We start from the raw sequence: 19,160 nt of genomic DNA, 5'->3' as shown, positions 1-19,160 counted from the left end.
ATCTGTCCATAGAATACTTTTCCAGAACTGAGCTGGCTTCATGAGGTGTTTTTCAGCAAATTTAACTCTGGCCTGTCTATTTTTGGAATTGATGAATGGTTTGCATCTAGATGTGAACCCTTTGTATTTACTTTCATGGAGTCTTCTCTTTACTGTTGACTTAGAGACAGATACACCTACTTCACTGAGAGTGTTCTGGACTTCAGTTGATGTTGTGAACGGGTTCTTCTTCACCAAAGAAAGTATGCGGCGATCATCCACCACTGTTGTCATCCGTGGACGCCCAGGCCTTTTTGAGTTCCCAAGCTCACCAGTCAATTCCTTTTTTCTCAGAATGTACCCGACTGTTGATTTTGCTACTCCAAGCATGTCTGCTATCTCTCTGATGGATTTTTTCTTTTTTTTCAGCCTCAGGATGTTCTGCTTCACCTCAATTGAGAGTTCCTTAGACCGCATGTTGTCTGGTCACAGCAACAGCTTCCAAATGCAAAACCACACACCTGTAATCAACCCCAGACCTTTTAACTACTTCATTGATTACAGGTTAACGAGGGAGACGCCTTCAGAGTTAATTGCAGCCCTTAGAGTCCCTTGTCCAATTACTTTTGGTCCCTTGAAAAAGAGGAGGCTATGCATTACAGAGCTATGATTCCTAAACCCTTTCTCCGATTTGGATGTGAAAACTCTCATATTGCAGCTGGGAGTGTGCACTTCCAGCCCATATTATATATATATAATTGTATTTCTGAACATGTTTTTGTAAACAGCTAAAATAACAAAACTTGTGTCACTGTCCAAATATTTCTGGACCTAACTGTAACTTTGGAGTGGAGGGGCATAGAATAAAAAAGGGAAAAACTTGCAAAATCAGTGCTACTTAGTTCCAATAAAAAAAAAATCTATATCTAATCTATCATATTAATCAATATATCTTATAATAATAATTTCCACAATGGATGTATTAAAAAAAAAAATTTCCTGTGCGGAGATAATCTTATATTCAGTATGTGCCCCTGCTATGTACTGTGTAATGGCAGTGTCTGACCATACAGAGACATTGTGTGATCATACCACATCTCATGGGTAGGGGGGATTGCAAAAGAGTATACAGACAGGACAACATGAGATTTCAGCTGATATTTTCTGTAAAACATTTCTCTGCCTGTTTAAAACCATTGTTTACCTCACAGAAAAATATATTTTACTTCACAGAAAAAAATATTTTACCTCACAGAAAAATATAATTTTCTTCACAGAAAAAATATTTTACCTTACAGAAAATAAAATATTTTACCTCACAGAAAAAAATATTTCATCTTACAGAAAAAATATTTTACCTCACAGAAAAAAAATATTTTACCTCACAGAAAAAAATATTTTATCTCACAGAAAATAAAATATTTTACCTCACAGAAAAAAAATTATCTCACAGAAAAAATATTTTACCTCAGAGAAAATAAAATATTTTACCTCACAGAAAAATATTTTACCTCACAGAAAAAATATTTTACCTCATAGAATTGTTTTTTACCTTACAGAAGGCAGCATCTGCAATACTATACTGTCCTGTCTGTATACTCTCTATAGGTCCAGGGTATTAGAAGCAAATATAGTCAATAGAGTCAAGGGTTCTCTGACCTTTCACTATCTTGTGTAGGACTTGGCCTTTCTCTGGTCCGGCATTGATCTGTTGGATCATACTGGGAGGCGTCCGGCTGACCTGAAGAACTTGAATAGGGCCTTCTTCTGAGGAGATAATTGAGTCATATTTTTAACAATCAAAGTTTCTTGAAGAAGACTGATAAATTTACATCTAAAGTGTCTCTGGGAGCTCTAGGCCCCTCCAAACAATACATTAGATACATGCTGGAAAATCCTTATACAGGCTGCACTTCACATCATGACTTCATATAGGCACATATAGCAGAAACATCTCCCAATAGGTATTACAATTTTATATACTTTTTTTTGTTTGCTTTTGTTTCTTTTTATCAAAATTGGCTTATCTCCAGAACACCACTATCGTCAGTCCAAAATTGGACATGCCCAAACTTCACATTTTTGGCTGTTGACTTCATACATATTAGAGGGTCAGCCATACCCATCAATATCAGTGGGTTCAGCTGACATTAGTCTTAAAGAGCATACGGGAGCCATTACAAACTCCTCCGTCAGAATGAGCTCACTGACTGATTCTCAGTTAACTCCTTATGCAACAATAGACAGTACATTACAGGACCTGAAGAAGCCAAATGGTCCAGCAGTTTTAATAAAGTCTAACTGTTAAAATATTTTTATAGGCCCTAAAAAAAGTGGACAATTCCTTTAATTCCAGTCTCCTCCATAGTAAAGTGCTAGATGTTATCAACACTCCTAGTGGTGGCAGGCAAAGCAAGAAGCCATATAGCTATAGGGGGTGCAGTGTTATCAGTAGCACTTAGGTCCCAGTGATTTAGGGGGTCCATAGACCGCTCTGTCATATACGAAGGCACCAGTATTATAAATGGCGCATGGTAGGGGGTACCTGTCACAAATTTTGTATTGGGTCCCAAAACCTTCAATTTTTCCAATCTGAAGAGCTGATTGAGAGATGGTAGCCAATCACTGGCGACAATGGAGATGTGACTACCTGGGGCATTAGTCCATATTCTGCTGTGGGGCCTGGAGCTATGAGCTGCACCACACCACGCTGTGTATGGCCAGCTGAATGTAACATAGCTGTGAAAGGTTGGAATAAAGACCCCCGAGATGCTCAGAAGGACTATCAATGCCACCCTATAGCTACATTGGTGATACATACAGTCTATCATGTGCATTATTACATAGGAATGAACAGACCGGATGGTTGATCACAGTCCTCCCGCATCCTGGTAGGTGGTGGCACCCTGTCCGGAACACTCTGCTTCCCCTTGGACCTCACATACGTCTTAGTATTTAGCACGACCTTGTCTTTAGAGGTAGTCTGTGTTGGCTTGGTTGGAATTCCAGAATACGTTGATGTCCGGTGATGTATGTCAGGATTTACTCTAGGTATACTGTGCGGATTTACTTGTGTCATCTGAAAGAAAGATCTATAACTATGGAATCTGTAAGATGAAATAACATACCGAGGTCGATTCACGAGAGGTCCTCATCCCTTTTATATTGGTCATTTGTAGAAAGTTCTTAGGAAAGACCACATACAATTAACAGGACAAAGAGGCAGCAAAGCTTCAAGGACCCCCAATCATCAGGACAAAGAGGCAGCAAAGCTTGAAGAACCCTCAATCATCAGGACAAAGAGGCAGCAAAGCTTGAAGAATCTCCAATCATCAGCACAAAGAGGCAACAAAGCTTCAAGGACCCCCAATCATCAGGACAAAGAGGCAGCAAAGCTTGAAGGCCCCACGATCATCAGGACAAAGACAGCAAAGCTTGGGGACCCCCAATCATCAGGACAAAGAGTCAGCAAAGCTTGAAGGACCTTCAATCATCAGGACAAAGAGTCAGCAAAGCTTGAAGGACCTCCAATCATCAGGACAAAGAGGCAGCAAAGATTCAAAGACCCCCAATCATCAGGACAAAGAGGCAGCAAAGCTTGAAGAGGACCTCCAATCATCAGGACAAAGAGACAGCAAAGCTTGAAGAACACCCAATCATCAGCGCAAAGAGGCAGCAAAGCTTGAAGAACCCCCAATCATCAGGGCAAAGAGACAGCAAAGATTCAAGGACCCCCAATCATCAGGACAAAGAGGCAGCAAAGCTTGAAGAGGACCTTCAATCATCAGGACAAAGAGACAGCAAAGCTTGAAGAACCCCCAATCATCAGGGCAAAGAGGCAGCAAAGCTTGAAGAACCCCCAATCATCAGGGCAAAGAGACAGCAAAGCTTGAAGAACCCCCAATCATCAGGACAAAGAGGCAGCAAAGTTTCAAGGACCCCTAATCATCTGGACACAGAGGCAGCAAAGCTTGAAGGCCCTACAATCCTCAGGACAAAAAGACAGCAAAGCTTGGAGACCCCCAATCATCAGGACAAAGAGGCAGCAAAGCTTGAAGAATCTCCAATCATCAGGAAAAAGAGGCAGCAAAGCTTGAAGAACCCCCCAATCATCAGGACAAAGAGGCAGCAAAGTTTCAAGGACCCCCAATCATCTGGACACAGAGGCAGCAAAGCTTGAAGGCCCCACAATCATCAGGACAAAGAGACTGCAAAGCTTGGAGACCCCCAATCATCAGGACAAAGAGGCAGCAAAGCTTGAAGAATCTCCAATCATCAGGAAAAAGCGACAACAAAGCTTGGAGACCCCCAATCATCAGGACAAAGAGGCAACAAAGCTTCAAGGACCCCCAATCATCAGGACAAAGAGGCAGCAAAGCTTGATGGGCCCCAATCATCAGGACAAAGAGGCAGCAAAGCTTGAAGGACCCCCCACGAGGACATCCAAGTGAGTGTGATTGTGCCTGGTACTGAAAGTCAATGGAGCTGTACAATAGTTTATGGAGTGTGCCTAGTCTTATATCAGACAACAAAAATAGGTCTTAACAGAGAGTCGGACGGACGGACGGATGTGCTGTCTACTTTTCTTCTGTGCTGCAGATTTTTGTCAGTCCAAAACTGCAAGCAAAAAAAATTCTCATAGACTTTGCTGGGGGAAGGAAAGACATGTAGTGTTTGTCCACAAAACTGTACCAGAAACGCATCAAAAACTACAGCGTGCGCATGGAGCCTTAGAGTGATTAACTCCACTAGGCAACACTACATCCCCCGTCTTCTTTCTCTAAGCTACCTGCATATCAGACAGCTTTATGACGCACGTTATACGCGGCATTGACGTCTCGCCTCCACTTTATGACTGTTGTTATCACCTGGATTCTGCTTTTTATGGTATGTGAGATGTACACAGTGACAGCAATCCATTACTGATCAGTAATAAATAGACAAGTCCCTAATGGCGGTGTCAACTACATTTTATTATTAACTTGCATTAGTGGAATGAAATGTGAAAAGACAGATCCATGAAATCGCTTACACCTTTACTCCACTCTAGCGCCATTTATCTAAAAGAAAAAATAATAATCTAAGGTTATCTTGACTGTTTCTGCGCCCTGTTAGCGCGGGGTAAACTTTGGCCTCAGCGTCCAGACCTTGGGAGAAGTCACCGTCTTACATCAATGTTGGTAAACTGCTATCAGGAGGTTATTCCCAAAATATTTCACTCCCAATTCCCCGTTAAAATCTGTCTTCACTGAAGACAGATTTTACCCATGAATTGAAAATATTGAGAATGAATGGAAAGATCAGTCTGGGAGGAAAAAGAAGCAGATTTTTCTGATGGGATATATTACAAAGTTTTGTATTTCTACATGTATCATTGATTAATGGGGAAAATTAATTTGATGTATACTGTTTAACGGGAATCTGTGACCAAATTTGTCCCCTATAAGCTGCGGCCACCACCAGTGAGCTCTTATATACAGCATTCCAGAATACTGTATATAAGGCCGGGGCAACATGGGGATCTACTGTGATCCTCGCATGACACTTGGCTCACGCTGGCAGCACAGCAGAAGCCGAGTGTCATGCGAGTGTAACTGCGACTGAGGTCCGATTATGCGATCAGACGTCAGCTGCAGGGGGGGCGGGCCGACACTCAGGAAGGGCGGGCCGGTGATGCAAAGGGGCGGGCCTGCACTGAGGAGGGGAGGGATTTATCTCTCTCCTCCGTTGCCGGCTATTGCCATTCTCGCCCTGCACTCGCGGTACACCAGTGTACTGCGAGTGAAATGCTATTTTTCTCTCGCCCCATAGACTTCAATGGGTGCAAGAGAAACCTGGATCGCATTACAGTCGCAGCATGCTGCGATTGTTTTCTTGGTCCGATTAGGGCTGAGAAAATAACCGCTCATGTGCGCTATGACATAGGGTAATATTGGTCCAAGTGGAATGCGATGTTTCATCGCATTCCACTCGCTCTGATTTTCACGCCATGTGTCTTAGGCCTAAGAGCCCAGGCCGCTCTGTAAGACGTAAAAAAGACTTATTATAGACACCTAGGGGGCGTTCCAATCCACTGGGTGTCACTGCTCTCCGTTCCGGCGCCTCCTGTCTTCGATCCTCTTACTTCTGAGGCCCTTGTGCATGATGCATCCACACTGGTCGGCATTGAGGTCCTGCACAGATGCACTTTGATCTGCCCCGCTGAGGACCAGAGATCAGAGAGTATCAGAGTACTGTAGTGCGCATGCACGGACGGTCTTTAACCTTTACTCGCGTTTGAGCATTACAGTACTTTGATCAGCAGGGCAGATCAAAATGTGCCTGCGCAGGACTGCAATGTCGGCTTGTGTGGATGACGTAGATGCGTCATCCATGCTGGGCTGGGAAGAAGGAGGACGGAGATCGCAGCAAAGAGGGTGCGCTGGACCGGAGAGAGGAGGCGCCGGACCGGAGAGCAGCGACGCCCATCAGACAGGATCACCACCCAAGGTGAGCAGTATAAAAGTGTTTTTTAACGTTATACAGAGCGGCCTGGGCTCTTATATACAGTATTATATAATGCTGTTTATAAGAACTTACTGGTGTTGGTCGCAGCTTATAGTCGCCAAATCTGGTGACAGGTTCCCTTTAAGTAAATGGAGCTGAACTGCAGTACCCAAGAATGACCATTAGATAGTTTATGGAGCTTAGTATGCTGTGATATTCCAGCCCTCGTAGCACATGGTGACCTTCCAGCCCTCATGGCACATGGTGACGTTCCAGCCCTCATGGCACATGGTGACGTTCCAGCCCTCATGGCACATGACGACGTTCCAGCCCTCATGATACATGATGACGTTCCAGCCCTCATGGCACATGACGACGTTTCAGCCCTCGTGGTACATGATGACGTTCCAGCCCTCATGTCACATGGTGACGTTCCACCCTCATGGCACATGGTGACGTTCCACCCTCATGGCACATGGTGACGTTCCACCCTCATGGTACATGATGACGTTCCAGCCCTCATGGCACATGACGACGTTCCAGCCCTCATGGTACATGACGATATTCCAGCCCTCATGGTACATGATGACGTTCCAGCCCTCATGGCACATGATGACGTTCCAGCCCTCATGGCACATGATGACGTTCCAGCCCTCATGGCACATGTTGATGGCTGAAGTGTAAGTACCATATATTGGACCTCCACCAATCTGATATTGATGACCTACCTAACCTAAGGACGGGACATCAATAAATTCCTGGACAACCCTTTTAAACTTACAATTCTTGTAAACATTCATGTACTTACCTGTAAAGAGGCAGCTTCAAATGAACGTGACCTTTTTCCCCAAAAGTTTTTTTTTATATGGAGTCTCTTGGGGCTGGCGGCTGATGAGAGAAGCTTGTGGTCCTCGTCTTTCTTTGGAGCTGCCAGGTTCTCGGTGCTCGCAGCCTTCCTGACCGGTGGACGGAGTACAATCCTTGGGGCCTGGAGTGCACTCAGCGAGGGGAGTGCATTCTCTTTCTTTATGATGAATGAAGACTCGGTACTGGCAACTTTTGAACGTCTTTTCGCCGCAACCAGAGAAATGCTTTTCGTTCCGGCAGCAATCTCTTCGAGGGCCTCAGGACTAAGGGGCAGGACTGAGAGCGAGCGTCTACGATCAGTATCAAATGAATTTGGAAACACCATGGTCACGGGACCTTCTTTAAAAGGATTGGTGACTTTCTAATGGAGAAACAGGAGAAATAATAAACCAGTATTTTGTCATCAGCATAATCTTGGAAGGCAGCATTAATATATGTTATTCCTGGGACCGCCATAGCAAATATACAAATGCACCTCACCCCGGTGCTGGTTTTCACCAACTCAGTTAATGTCAAGAGTATATGGCATTCAGCTGAGACCTTTGCGGTATCTGGGATTAGAAGGTCACAGTGATTAGCAGATCGTAGGTCCTCTTTAAGGGTACTTTCACACTTGCGTTCAGCGGAGTCCGTCACTATGGAGAATAGCGCAGTCCGTTAACGCACTGCGCTATTCTCCATAGACTTGTATGGATGACGCACTGTAACGCAAGTGTCAGCGTTGCATCCGCTGCATGACGCAGCGTCGTTAGTTTGACGCTGCGTCGGGCGGAAGAAACGCAGCTTCTGTTGTTTTGTACGATCCGTAGCATCCGTTGTGCCACTATATGCAACACATCCGTTACATCAGTCACACAACGCAATGCTACGGAAGTCGTCCAACGCAAGTGTGAAAGTAGCCTAACATGAGTAGAGTGGATTTAACTTCATTCGGTGTTGAAGGAGTTAAGTGTTCCTTTTTGATCCTGCTGAGATTCTATATACCTCTAATCTCAGGTACTGCACCTTAATGCCACTCTCCTTGCCAGTTCTAGTTCTTCTATGCTGACCTTCTGTCACAATGACTTTGGGATAGCGGGGAACCAGGACTTCTTAACTGTCCCTCAAGCTAAAGGGCCCTATGCTATTCCTATTCTAAGGGATACTCCTAATGATGAAGAGGCCTTAGTCTCCTTCCTGGCCCTGCTCCTGACCAGTCTTGATCTAATATCCCCTCCCCCAGAGAGGGATGGGACAGGAGTATGTTGAAGAAAACGAGAGACAAGGGAAAAACCAAAACTTTGTCACACAGCACGCACGCACACAGTATAAGACAATAAGAGATTCAGGAGAAAAACACAAAACAACAGGGGTACATTCCACAACCACACCAGGCAAAAAGCAACACTAAACACAACTTTCACTAGAGAGAGTCTGGGACGCCACACCTCAAAGACCATCACAGAATAAACAATAGCAGGCATGGGTAGAAGAATTCCACAAGCATAAATAGGAGGGGAGCAGATATGATAGGCTTCCCCAGAACATGTGATTAAAGGAGCAAATAGACCAGCAGTCTACATCGGTAACGATATATCGTCGGGGGTACGTCGTTAGTGACGCACATCCGGCACCGGTACCGACATCGCAGTGTGTAAAACCCTAGGAGCGACGATCACCGATTGCAAAAACGTTAAAAAAATCGTTGATCGGTGACACGTCGCTCCATTCCATAATGTCACTGCTGCCAGTACGATGTTGTTTGTCGTTCCTGCAGCAGCACACATCGCTGTGTGTGAAGCCGCAGGAACGACAAACATCTCCTACCTGTGTCCCGCCGGCAATGCGGAAGGAAGGAGGTGGGCGGGATGTTACATCCCGCTCATCTCCGCCCCTCTACTTCTATTGGCCGGCCGCTTAGTGACATCGCGGTGACGCCGAACGCACCTCCCCCTTGAGGGAGGGATTGTTCGGCAGTCACCGCGACGTCGCCAACAAGGTATGTGCGTGTGAAGCTGCCGTAGCGATAATGTTCGCTACGGCAGCTATTAACGCATATCGCATGTGCGACGGGGCGGGTACTATCGCGCTCGACATCGCTAGCCTTACTCTTGCTAGCCTGCCTATGAATCAGTACACAGCAGGTTGATGTCTGATTCTGCTTGTGCTGATCCCAGACACCAGAGAAACCAATGGGCGGAGTGTCAGAATCTCCAATCTGAACAGAGTCCCAATGCTACCATGACAGTCGGAGACGTTTGTGCAAAACTCTGTGTGACACCTCCCAGACTAAATTGTCCTTGTGGGAGCTGTGGATTTCTGTTTGTTGTTTTATTCCCATTTGTTTGTCTTTCTCCTCATGTTGTCTTATTGTAATAGTAAGACTAGCGTCTTGCTGCCCAGCTCACTAGCCAGGACTAGCCCAGGGTCATAAGGGCTTAGACAAGTGATCACGCGAGAAGGGGGGGGGGCATCAAGGGAGGATAGGGAGTGCAGAATTCAACCTTAGGTGAGTGTTCAGGGGTCACCCATACCCCCTCTCCCTATCGTAAGGGCCCCTACCTTTTCCCTTATCTATATGCCGCATACTGGGTGTCGTTTTTCTCTGTCATGACAGTTAGTTAAGAGAAATAATGCTTTTTCACCTGCTCAACTATTTCTGCACCAAAACTTCTCATTCCCCGTTTGCAAAGGTTGCATTACTGCAATGCCATACACTGAGAGATCAGATTACAGCTGCCTATTACAGTCTATGGACAGGAGTAGTGAAGGGAAAAAAAAAGCACAGACACAGAAATCTGAGCTATAGCTTTCTAGTAAGTATTTAGCTCATCCTAGTGCTGGATTCACAGTTACATTGCTCAGTATAGGCAAAAAGTGACCTCCATGCTGCTGGTGCTTCTGAATATGTACTACATAGAAACTGAAGAGCAGGAATCCCTCATGTACAGACATGGCAACAAGTCTTCACCCACTAGCTCAGACACAAATATGCAGGTCAAAATACCCATAGGTAAGTGCTCATTTGCTCTGGCTATAACCCAGCAGTGGTCACAGACGTACAGTTGAAACCAGAAGTTTCTATCCACTATTATTATTATTATTATTATTATTTATTATTATAGCGCCATTCGCCATCCACTATCTAAAAAGACACATCTGCATGTTTTTCTCAGTACCTGACATGAAATCAGAATAAACCTTTCCCGTTTTAGGTCAATTAGGAACCAAAATTATTTATATTTGCCAAATGCCAAAATAATGAGAGAGAATATTTTAAGGCATTTTTATTACTTTCTGCAAAGTGAAAAGTTTACACTAAGAGTACTATGCCTTTAAACAATATGGCACAGCCCATATGATGATGTCATGTCTTTGGAAGCTTCTTATAGGTTTATTGGCAACATCTGAGTTAATCAGACACACCTGTGGATGTATTATAACGCACACCTGTAAAAAACTGCTTCTTTGTGTAGCATCATGGGAAAGTCAAAAGAAATCAGCCAAGATTTCAGGAAGAGAATTGTGGACTTGCACAAGTGTGGTTCATCCTTGGGTGTAATTTCCAGATACCTGAAGGTGCCTCGTTCATCTGTATAAACAATTATATGCACGTACGAACAAGATGGGAATGTCCAGCCATCATACCGCTCAGGAAGGAGACTGTTCTGTGTTCCAGAGATGAACATGCTTTGGTCAGACATGTGCAGATCAACCCAAGAACAAAAGCAAAAGACCTTGTGAAAATGCTGGCGGAAGCTGGTAAGATTGTGTCATTATCCACAGTGATAAGTAGAAAAGGACACCAGCAAAAAAAAAAAAAGGCACACCACAATATATCACTCAATATAAATCTTTATTAAACACCACACATAAAACATTTTTTAAAAACTATGGAGACTGGTTTGCAAAGCATGTCCGATCTAAGACCGTGATAGGGTTTGTTCTTTATGCAGCATGCATAGAGTCAGACTCCCTTTAAAGTCATGGTAACAAGGACAATTATAAGCACATAAATGACCCAAAAAGGAGGTAGAAGAGTAAACCCCGATAAGGTAAGATGACAGAATATATATAACAAGAATCAATAAACAGGAGATAACATAAAATCCTAATACAATACCCCAATGCAGGCCAGATAAGGTAGCCTATATGGTAATAGAAGATAACAACAACAGAGATCCCCTGCTGCTGGATTATCTCTGTTATATCTGTCATCTTACCTGATCAGGTTTACTCTTCTACCTCCCTTTGGGTCCTTTATGTGCTTACCATTGTTACCATGACCTCATCAGTTGTCTGACCCTATGCACTCTGCTAAAATCCCTATCATGGTCTTAGATCGGCATGCTTTGCAAACCAGTGGTCCTTGTATACAATCGAGGTGTGGGTTTTATAGTCTTGTTCCATGTTTTTTTGGGGTTTTTTTATGTTTTATTGGTGGTGTTTAATAAAGATTTATATTGAGTGATATATTGTGGTGTGCCATTTTTTTGCTGGTGTCCTTTTCTACTTACCATTGTTGTTACCAGCAATTGAGCACCTCTTCTTTGTGTATATATTGTGCATTGAGGTGTATCTCCATCCTCGAAAATTATTATCCACAGTGAAACGACTACTGTATCAACATGGGCTGAAAGGCCACTCTGCCAGGAAGAAGCCATTACTCCAAAAGAAACATAAAAAGCCAAAATACAGGAACATAGACCTTAATTTTTAGAGACATGTCCTGTGGTCTGACAAAGCTAAAATTGAACTGTTTGGCCATAATTACCATCGTGACATTTGGAGGAAAAAGGGAGAAGCTTTGAAGCCTAAGAACACCATCCCAACCGTGAAACACGGTGGCAGCATCATGTTGTGGGGTTGTTTTGCTGCAGGAGGGACTGGTGCACGTCACAAAATAGATGGCGTCATGGGGAAAGAAGATTATGTGGCAATACTGAAGCAACATCTCAAGACATCAGCCAAGAACTTAAAGCTTCTGCGGAAATTGGTCTTACAAATGGACAATAACCCAAAGCCTATGCCAAACTGGTTACAAAGTGGCTTAAGGATAACAAAGTCAATGTTTTGGAGTGGCCATCACAAAGCCCTGATCTCAATCCTACTGAAAATTTATGGGCAAAGCTGAAAAGGCCGGTGGGGGCGGCGACCTCCAAACATGGCTCAGCTACACCAGTTCTGTCAGGAGGAATCGGTCGAAATTCCTACCAACTATTGTGAGAAGCTGTGGAAGGAGATCCAAAATGTTTCCCCCAAGTCATACAGTGTAAGGGCAATGGCACCAAATACTAATGAAATGGAGGGAAACGTTTGACTTTGCAAAAAGTAATAAAAATGCCTTAAAACATTTATCTCTCTGTCTCTCTCTCATTATTCTGGCATTTGGCAAAAATTAACAATTTTGGATCCTAATTGACCTAAAACGGGAAAGGTTTATTATGATTTCATGTCAGATAATGAGAAAAACCTGCAGATGTGTCCTTATAGAGAGCGGAGGGAAAAACCTGCAGATGTGTATTTATAAAGAATGGAGGGATAAACCTGCAGATGTGTCTGTATAGAGAGCGGAGGGAAAAACCTGCAGATGTGTTTGTATAGAGAGCAGAGGGTAAAACCTGCAGATGTTTCTGTATAGAGAGCAGAGGGAAAACCTGCAGATGTGTCTTTATAGAGAGCGGAGGGAAAAACCTGCAGATGTGTCTTTATAGAGAGTAGAGGGAAAAACCTGCAGATGTGTCTTTATAGAGAGCGGAGGGAAAAACCTGCAGATGTGTCTTTATAGAGAGCAAAGGGAGAAACCTGCAGATGTGTTTGTATAGAGAGTGGAAGGAGAAACCTGCAGATGTGTCTTTGTTTTCACCTAGATCTTCGGTAATAAATACTCCAATATGGACCCAAACAATCACTTATTCATCTTCTGTATCCAAGACAATCCCACCCTATAACTGACCGGATGTATCGGGGTCCTCAAATGGCGAAAAGGTGTCAGGCTCAAGGAAGAATTCTGTCTCGTTGGCTTTAATCCAGGCGTCGATTTTGACGTCCTACAGTCACTGGAGTAAAAATATAGATATGGTAATTTTTCATGTTAATTTATAAATGGGGCCATGGATTCAATTAACATTGCAAGGAGCTAAATGGACAGTGAAGACGCAGTAGGAAAAAACTCTGACCCAATGACTGTCTGCTGCAGCATAACCAGAATAAAGGATGACCTGATAAACTATTAAAGTGAGTCTGATCATAGAGCCCAAGAAGAGACTAGCCTCACAATGTCCATTCTAGTTCATCCCCAAAGTGTTGGATGAGGTTGCAGTCCGGGCTCTGCATAGCCGGTCATGTTCTTCTACACCAAACTCCCCCAACCATGTTTTCATGGACCTTGTGCACTAAACACAGCCATGGAGAACAGAAAAGGGTCCTCCCCATACTGTTCCCAAAAACCTGGAAACTACAATTGTCCAAAGCGTCTTGTATACTGAAGTGTTAAGACTTTCTTTCTATGGAACTAAGGGCGGCTTTGCACACTACGACATTGCAGGTGCGATGTCGGTGGGGTCAAATCAAAAGTGACGCACATCCGGCGTCACTTGCGATGTCGTAGTGTGTAAATCCTAGATGATACGATGAACGAGCGCAAAAGCGTCGTTATCGTATCATCGCTGCAGCCTCCGACATTTCCATAATGCCGGTGCCGCGACAGGTGCGATGTTGTTCCTCGCTCCTGCGGCAGCACACATCGCTGTGTGTAAAGCCGCAGGAGCGAGGAACTTCACCTTACCTGCCGCCGGCTGCAATGAGAAGGACGGAGGTGGGCGGGATGTTTACATCCTGCTCATCTCCGCCCCTCCACTTCAATTGGCCGCCTGCCGTGTGACGTCGCTGTGATGCCGCATGACCCGCCCCCTTAGGAAGGAGGCGGGTCGCCGGCCAGAGGGACGTCGCACGGCAGGTATGTGCGTGTGAAACTGCCGTAGCGATAATAATCGCTACGGCAGCTTTCACTAGATATTGCACGTGCGAGGCAAAAAGGGCGGAGCGCACCACTACAATAAAAAATGAATGAGTCAAGAGAAGGTGCATCCTGGTGCAGGGAGGAAGACAAGTGCAAAAAAAGGGGACAGATCCTGCACACAAAATCAGGGGCACACTGGGTGAATACAATAAACAAAGAACACCTTTATTGGGTACATAGCAATGACATGTTAAAAACATTAAAAACAAACATGAAGACAAGAAACATCCATTTGGCGGAGCCAAGCCCAAAAATATCACACCAAAGTACCAATATGTATATGAGGAAAAAATCAAACAGCATAAATAGTATAAAATACACTAAATTTGTGCAGTATCAAATATCATATGTCATGAGAATCCTCTGGTGATATTATAGCATAATCAACCTGCGTAAATAAAGTGCATAAAGCCTATATCATGAAGCCAACAAGGAGCCAAGTATATTGGTGGCTATAAATGGTTGATGTACATGCAGTCACAGCGGACATAGATGCCCTGGAAAAACCAGTAAGTAAACGTGATATCACAATAGCGAAATGGCACCAGAGCATATGTGCAACAAGGTGGTAAAAACACAATCACTGTGGCGCAAAAGCATATATAAGCCCAAAATAAGAGGGCATAAACATTCAGCCAAGGGGTGCAAACCTATGTGAGCCGGAGATGGAAAACTGAAAGCTCCAAGGGCTGCATGGTGATACAATGAATACCAAAATATGGCATGAGAAGCAGGGCAAATAGATGGTGGCAAGGGGGTCACCAGAGGGAAATGAAGGAGGTCAAATGCACATGGCCTGAGGTGGGGCAAGGCAAGAGTAACCGCTCAAAGTGGACGGCCCGACGCGTATCGCCGCAAGGGTGGCTTCATCAGGGAAAGTAAAACAAATACCCAACGGAGGAGTATATATGTACATAAATAAATTAGGTGAACACACGCACCTGTGCAGCAGCAAAGCAGGGTGCAATCAGCGCTGTGCAACATCACATGGCAATATGGTGGCATGATGATCAGCCGGCCGGGAGTGAGGCCACAATACTGGCGCGATAGTGTGGTCTGCGCGCCTGCGCAGTACATGGGGACGGAATGGCAAGAGGATCAAAAGAAAAACTGCTGAGCACAGAGCAGGAGGAGCGCGCATGCGCAGAATATGTAAACAAGACGCACATGGTGGAGTCGGCGCGGTACAGAGGTACAAAACCACCGCGTCAGATCGCCCACTGTTAGCAATGATAGCACACGGGTTCACAAAGAATAACCCTGTGTGTGAGGGCATCTCCCACCTGAGGGCAGAACAATGGGAGGATACCAACAAGAAAAGGACCAGATAATAAATAGAAATATAATAACTTTATAATGGAAAAACAGTGTGGGCCCACACAGACAGACATGTTAGTATGAGAAGACGCATACAAAGATCAATATATATAATGGATATGACCCTATCTATGCAGTAATTGCATGAGGAGGAATAAGGCAATATAGACAGTTATTAATGGGCATTTTGAACCTAAGCCATTTTTTATTGTTGTATAGCAAAGGCGGATGTACCAGTCAAAGAAAATAGCCAGACATGAAATGAATCATGGCACATACGATGGTGCATAAGTATGATGAAAACTTATGCGCAAAATGGTACAAATGAGCTGCAAATAGTACAGGCAAGCACGCACGTGCCCACATACCCATGTACGCATGTGCGTGCCCGGCATTGCGCAAAAGTAACAGCAGGGTGGCCACAATTGGGACACAAAACCCATTATAACAATAGTAATATGTTTATAGCTGTACAGAAAAAGCATGTAAAAATGGTCACAATTGGGACAAGCTGCCCATAGTGACGATGATATATTTGATACTGCACAGAAATATCGAATGTGTCGCCACAATTGCGGTATAATACCCATAGAAACAATGGCAATACACTTAATGCTGCGCCGAAGTATCATAAAGACAAATGTGTCATAACAACTAAGGACACTTGCAGGTGAGCAACCAGATGGCATGATAACAAGAGAACGGAATTCAGGATGCACGAAGAAGAAGCCAGCCCATGGGATGCCGTATTCATGATGTTTTCCAAACTCATGGACATGGGTTGGATAAACCAGGTCCAGTGTTCCACTTGAGCAGAAATCCAAGGGTAGGCAAAAACCTGTAGATCCACAGAAAAATTTAAGCAGAAATGTGCCTAAGGAAGAGAAAAAGGAAAACAAAGGAATAATTTAGAAAATTTAAATGAAAAGAACGTGACATGAAGGTGACATGTTATGGTAAAGTCCAGAAACAAGGGCAGTAGATCAACCAAGAAAACCAGTGAAGAGGAGTTCCTCATTCAACCCAAATGGGGTCATGGAATTCAATCTGAAGATCCATCGTGATTCGTTTTGGAGGAGCCATCTAGTGCAGGTGCCCCCTCTGGCATTGGTGCTGCATTTTTGTAGCCCATACACACGGATACCACGTGGGCTACCCCGATGTTGTTGCAAAAAGTGTGCTGCCACTGAGGTGAGGAGTCCAAACTGGCGAGATTTGAGGACCGCTCTCTAGTCACTACATTCCAATCTAAACTTAAGGAGCAGATGGACAAGTATGAGAAAGAAATACTTGACAGGAAGTGTGGGAAGTTTCAGCGTGATAGGGCTGACTTTGATAACAAGGTGGCTTTCAAGTGGAGGCACAGAGGTAACTCCCGTGGTCACAACACCAATCGGGCTTATAGGAATGCTGCCAATACGTTTCCCTCGGCACAGGAAAACAGTTCCAGTGATTTTTTATCCACCAGCAGCGACCCCGACGCAGGGTCAGAAGAGGTGGGCGCTAGGGGCAAGGCCGCAAGAAAACAGGGCTACAAAAACCGCCAATTACCCTTCAGGAAGACGAGGTATCGATTCTAAATAGGGATGGCACTCCAAACATGGATACAGACAACCAGGTAAGAGGCTCTCTGCAGATTATCAATTTATCCACCTACGAACTATCTCTACAGGAAATTTCAGTGTTGGAAAGAAGACTCACCTTTTCACCCACACACTCGTTTGATAAATTTTCTCTGATCAAAGACCTTTATCTTTTTTGTCGTAACCTCGTCTTCCAGGTTATCTACAGGCGACCTCAAATCATGGACCAATTAGCACCGGATGAACAACAAACCTTCCAGGATTTATTGGAGTTACTGGATGAAAATTCGGACATACCAGGTAGGAAACACTTTCCACTCAAAAATAAATCTATTGCCACTCCCTCATTTTCCTTGGTACCCGCCATAAAAATTTTCTTCGAGTTGGCCAGAGCAGATATGACCAAGCTCACATCTCGCTCCCCTAGGGCACCAAATCTGTCCTCTCAGGAAAAACAGGCTATCTCAAAATTAAAGAACAACAGTGACTTCCTTATTAAGGAAGCCGATAAAGGTGGGAACGTGGTGCTGTGGCCCACTGATATGTACCTCGATGAGGCTCATAGGCAGCTCAACAACACCACCTATTATATCAAACTTCCCTCTGATCCAACACAGGTGTTTACCTCTAAACTCCATCATCTACTGCATTCTGCCCATCGCTTAGGTGTCATATCCGAGAAGGAGAAGAAATATATGTGGGTCACTGACCCCATTGTTCCAACCTTCTATTTACTGCCCAAGGTCCATAAATCCACCTCCAGGCCCCCTGGCCGACCCATCGTGGCAAGCATAGGGAGCCTGTGCGAAAGGGCCAGCACCTATGTGGACTTCTTCCTTCAACCCCTTGTCAGTAAACTCCCTTCCTTCATCCAGGACACCATGAATTTTGTTCAAATCTGCAGAGGAATCTCTCTTCCCCCTGGTGCTCTCTTGGTAACATGTGATGTTGAATCACTGTATACCAGCATTCGACACCCAGATGGCATGCATGCGGTCACACATTTTTTGGACTTACAACTCCGCTCTGACCGCATGCATGACTCTTTCCTGATTGACCTCCTTGATTTTGTCCTATGTCATAATTATTTTCTTTTTGACAGGACATACTATAGACAGGTCTCAGGAGTGGCAATGGGTGCTCGCTGTGCGCCTTCCTTTGCCAACCTTTTTTTAGGTTGGTGGGAGTCAACCATTGTCTTTCAATCCCAGGCATTTAAAGAACATGTGCCTCACTGTTATCGCTATATTGATGACATCATCTTTATATGGGACGGCCTTGAGGAAGAGTGCCATGCCTTTATCTCCAGCTTGAATGTCAACAATTTTAACATTCTTCTCTCCCATCATATCTCGTCTACAGCGGTATATTTCCTGGACCTGGAGGTTTCCATCAAGGACGATGGCCTCTCTACAAATCTATATAGGAAGGCCACAGCAACTAACAGCTTGCTCCATTTTACAAGCTTCCATCCACGGCACACCAAATCTGGTATACCCACTGGGCAATTCCTTCGAGTTAGACGTAACTGCAGTGAAGACAGTGATTTCAATAAACAGGCTCTCAATCTTACTTCCAGGTTTTTGGATCGAGGCTACCCCAAGAAGATAATCTCTCAGGCATACCAAAAGGCTAAAAGTGAAACGCAAGCATCCCTCGTCAGACCTAAACCGAAATTTAAGGACAATTGTGTCAGGTTTATAACCACGTTTAACGACGAATGGAAACAGGTGAGAGATATTTTACAAAGACACTGGCCTATTCTTACCACAGATACACAGACTTCGTTGGTGGTCTCTCCACAACCTCTTATTACTGCACGTCGGGCACCCAATCTCAGGGACCTCCTGACTTGTAGTCACTTTGTCAGACCCACGACCAGATTGCATCGTGGTGTTATCCTCAAAGGTTCTTTTCCATGTGGTGAC

At 44.4% G+C, this 19,160-nt stretch overlaps 1 protein-coding gene across 1 annotated transcript in view; it reads right to left on the bottom strand.

Moving 5' to 3' along the window:
• Nucleotides 1–19,160, bottom strand: part of LOC142246178 (kinesin-like protein KIF19) — a 76,151-nt gene that overhangs the window by 10,850 nt on the left and 46,141 nt on the right. The window contains exons 16-19 of the mRNA XM_075319205.1: nucleotides 13,268–13,370; nucleotides 7,274–7,693; nucleotides 2,839–3,058; nucleotides 1,639–1,746 (exon numbers count right to left, since the gene is read on the bottom strand). Of these exons, the coding sequence (XP_075175320.1) occupies nucleotides 1,639–1,746; nucleotides 2,839–3,058; nucleotides 7,274–7,693; nucleotides 13,268–13,370 (851 nt within the window). The remainder of the gene's footprint in view (nucleotides 1–1,638; nucleotides 1,747–2,838; nucleotides 3,059–7,273; nucleotides 7,694–13,267; nucleotides 13,371–19,160) is intronic.

Source organism: Anomaloglossus baeobatrachus, chromosome 7 (assembly GCF_048569485.1).
Source record: "Anomaloglossus baeobatrachus isolate aAnoBae1 chromosome 7, aAnoBae1.hap1, whole genome shotgun sequence".
NCBI lineage: Eukaryota > Metazoa > Chordata > Amphibia > Anura > Aromobatidae > Anomaloglossus > Anomaloglossus baeobatrachus.
This window is presented reverse-complemented; position numbering and strand designations above follow the sequence as displayed.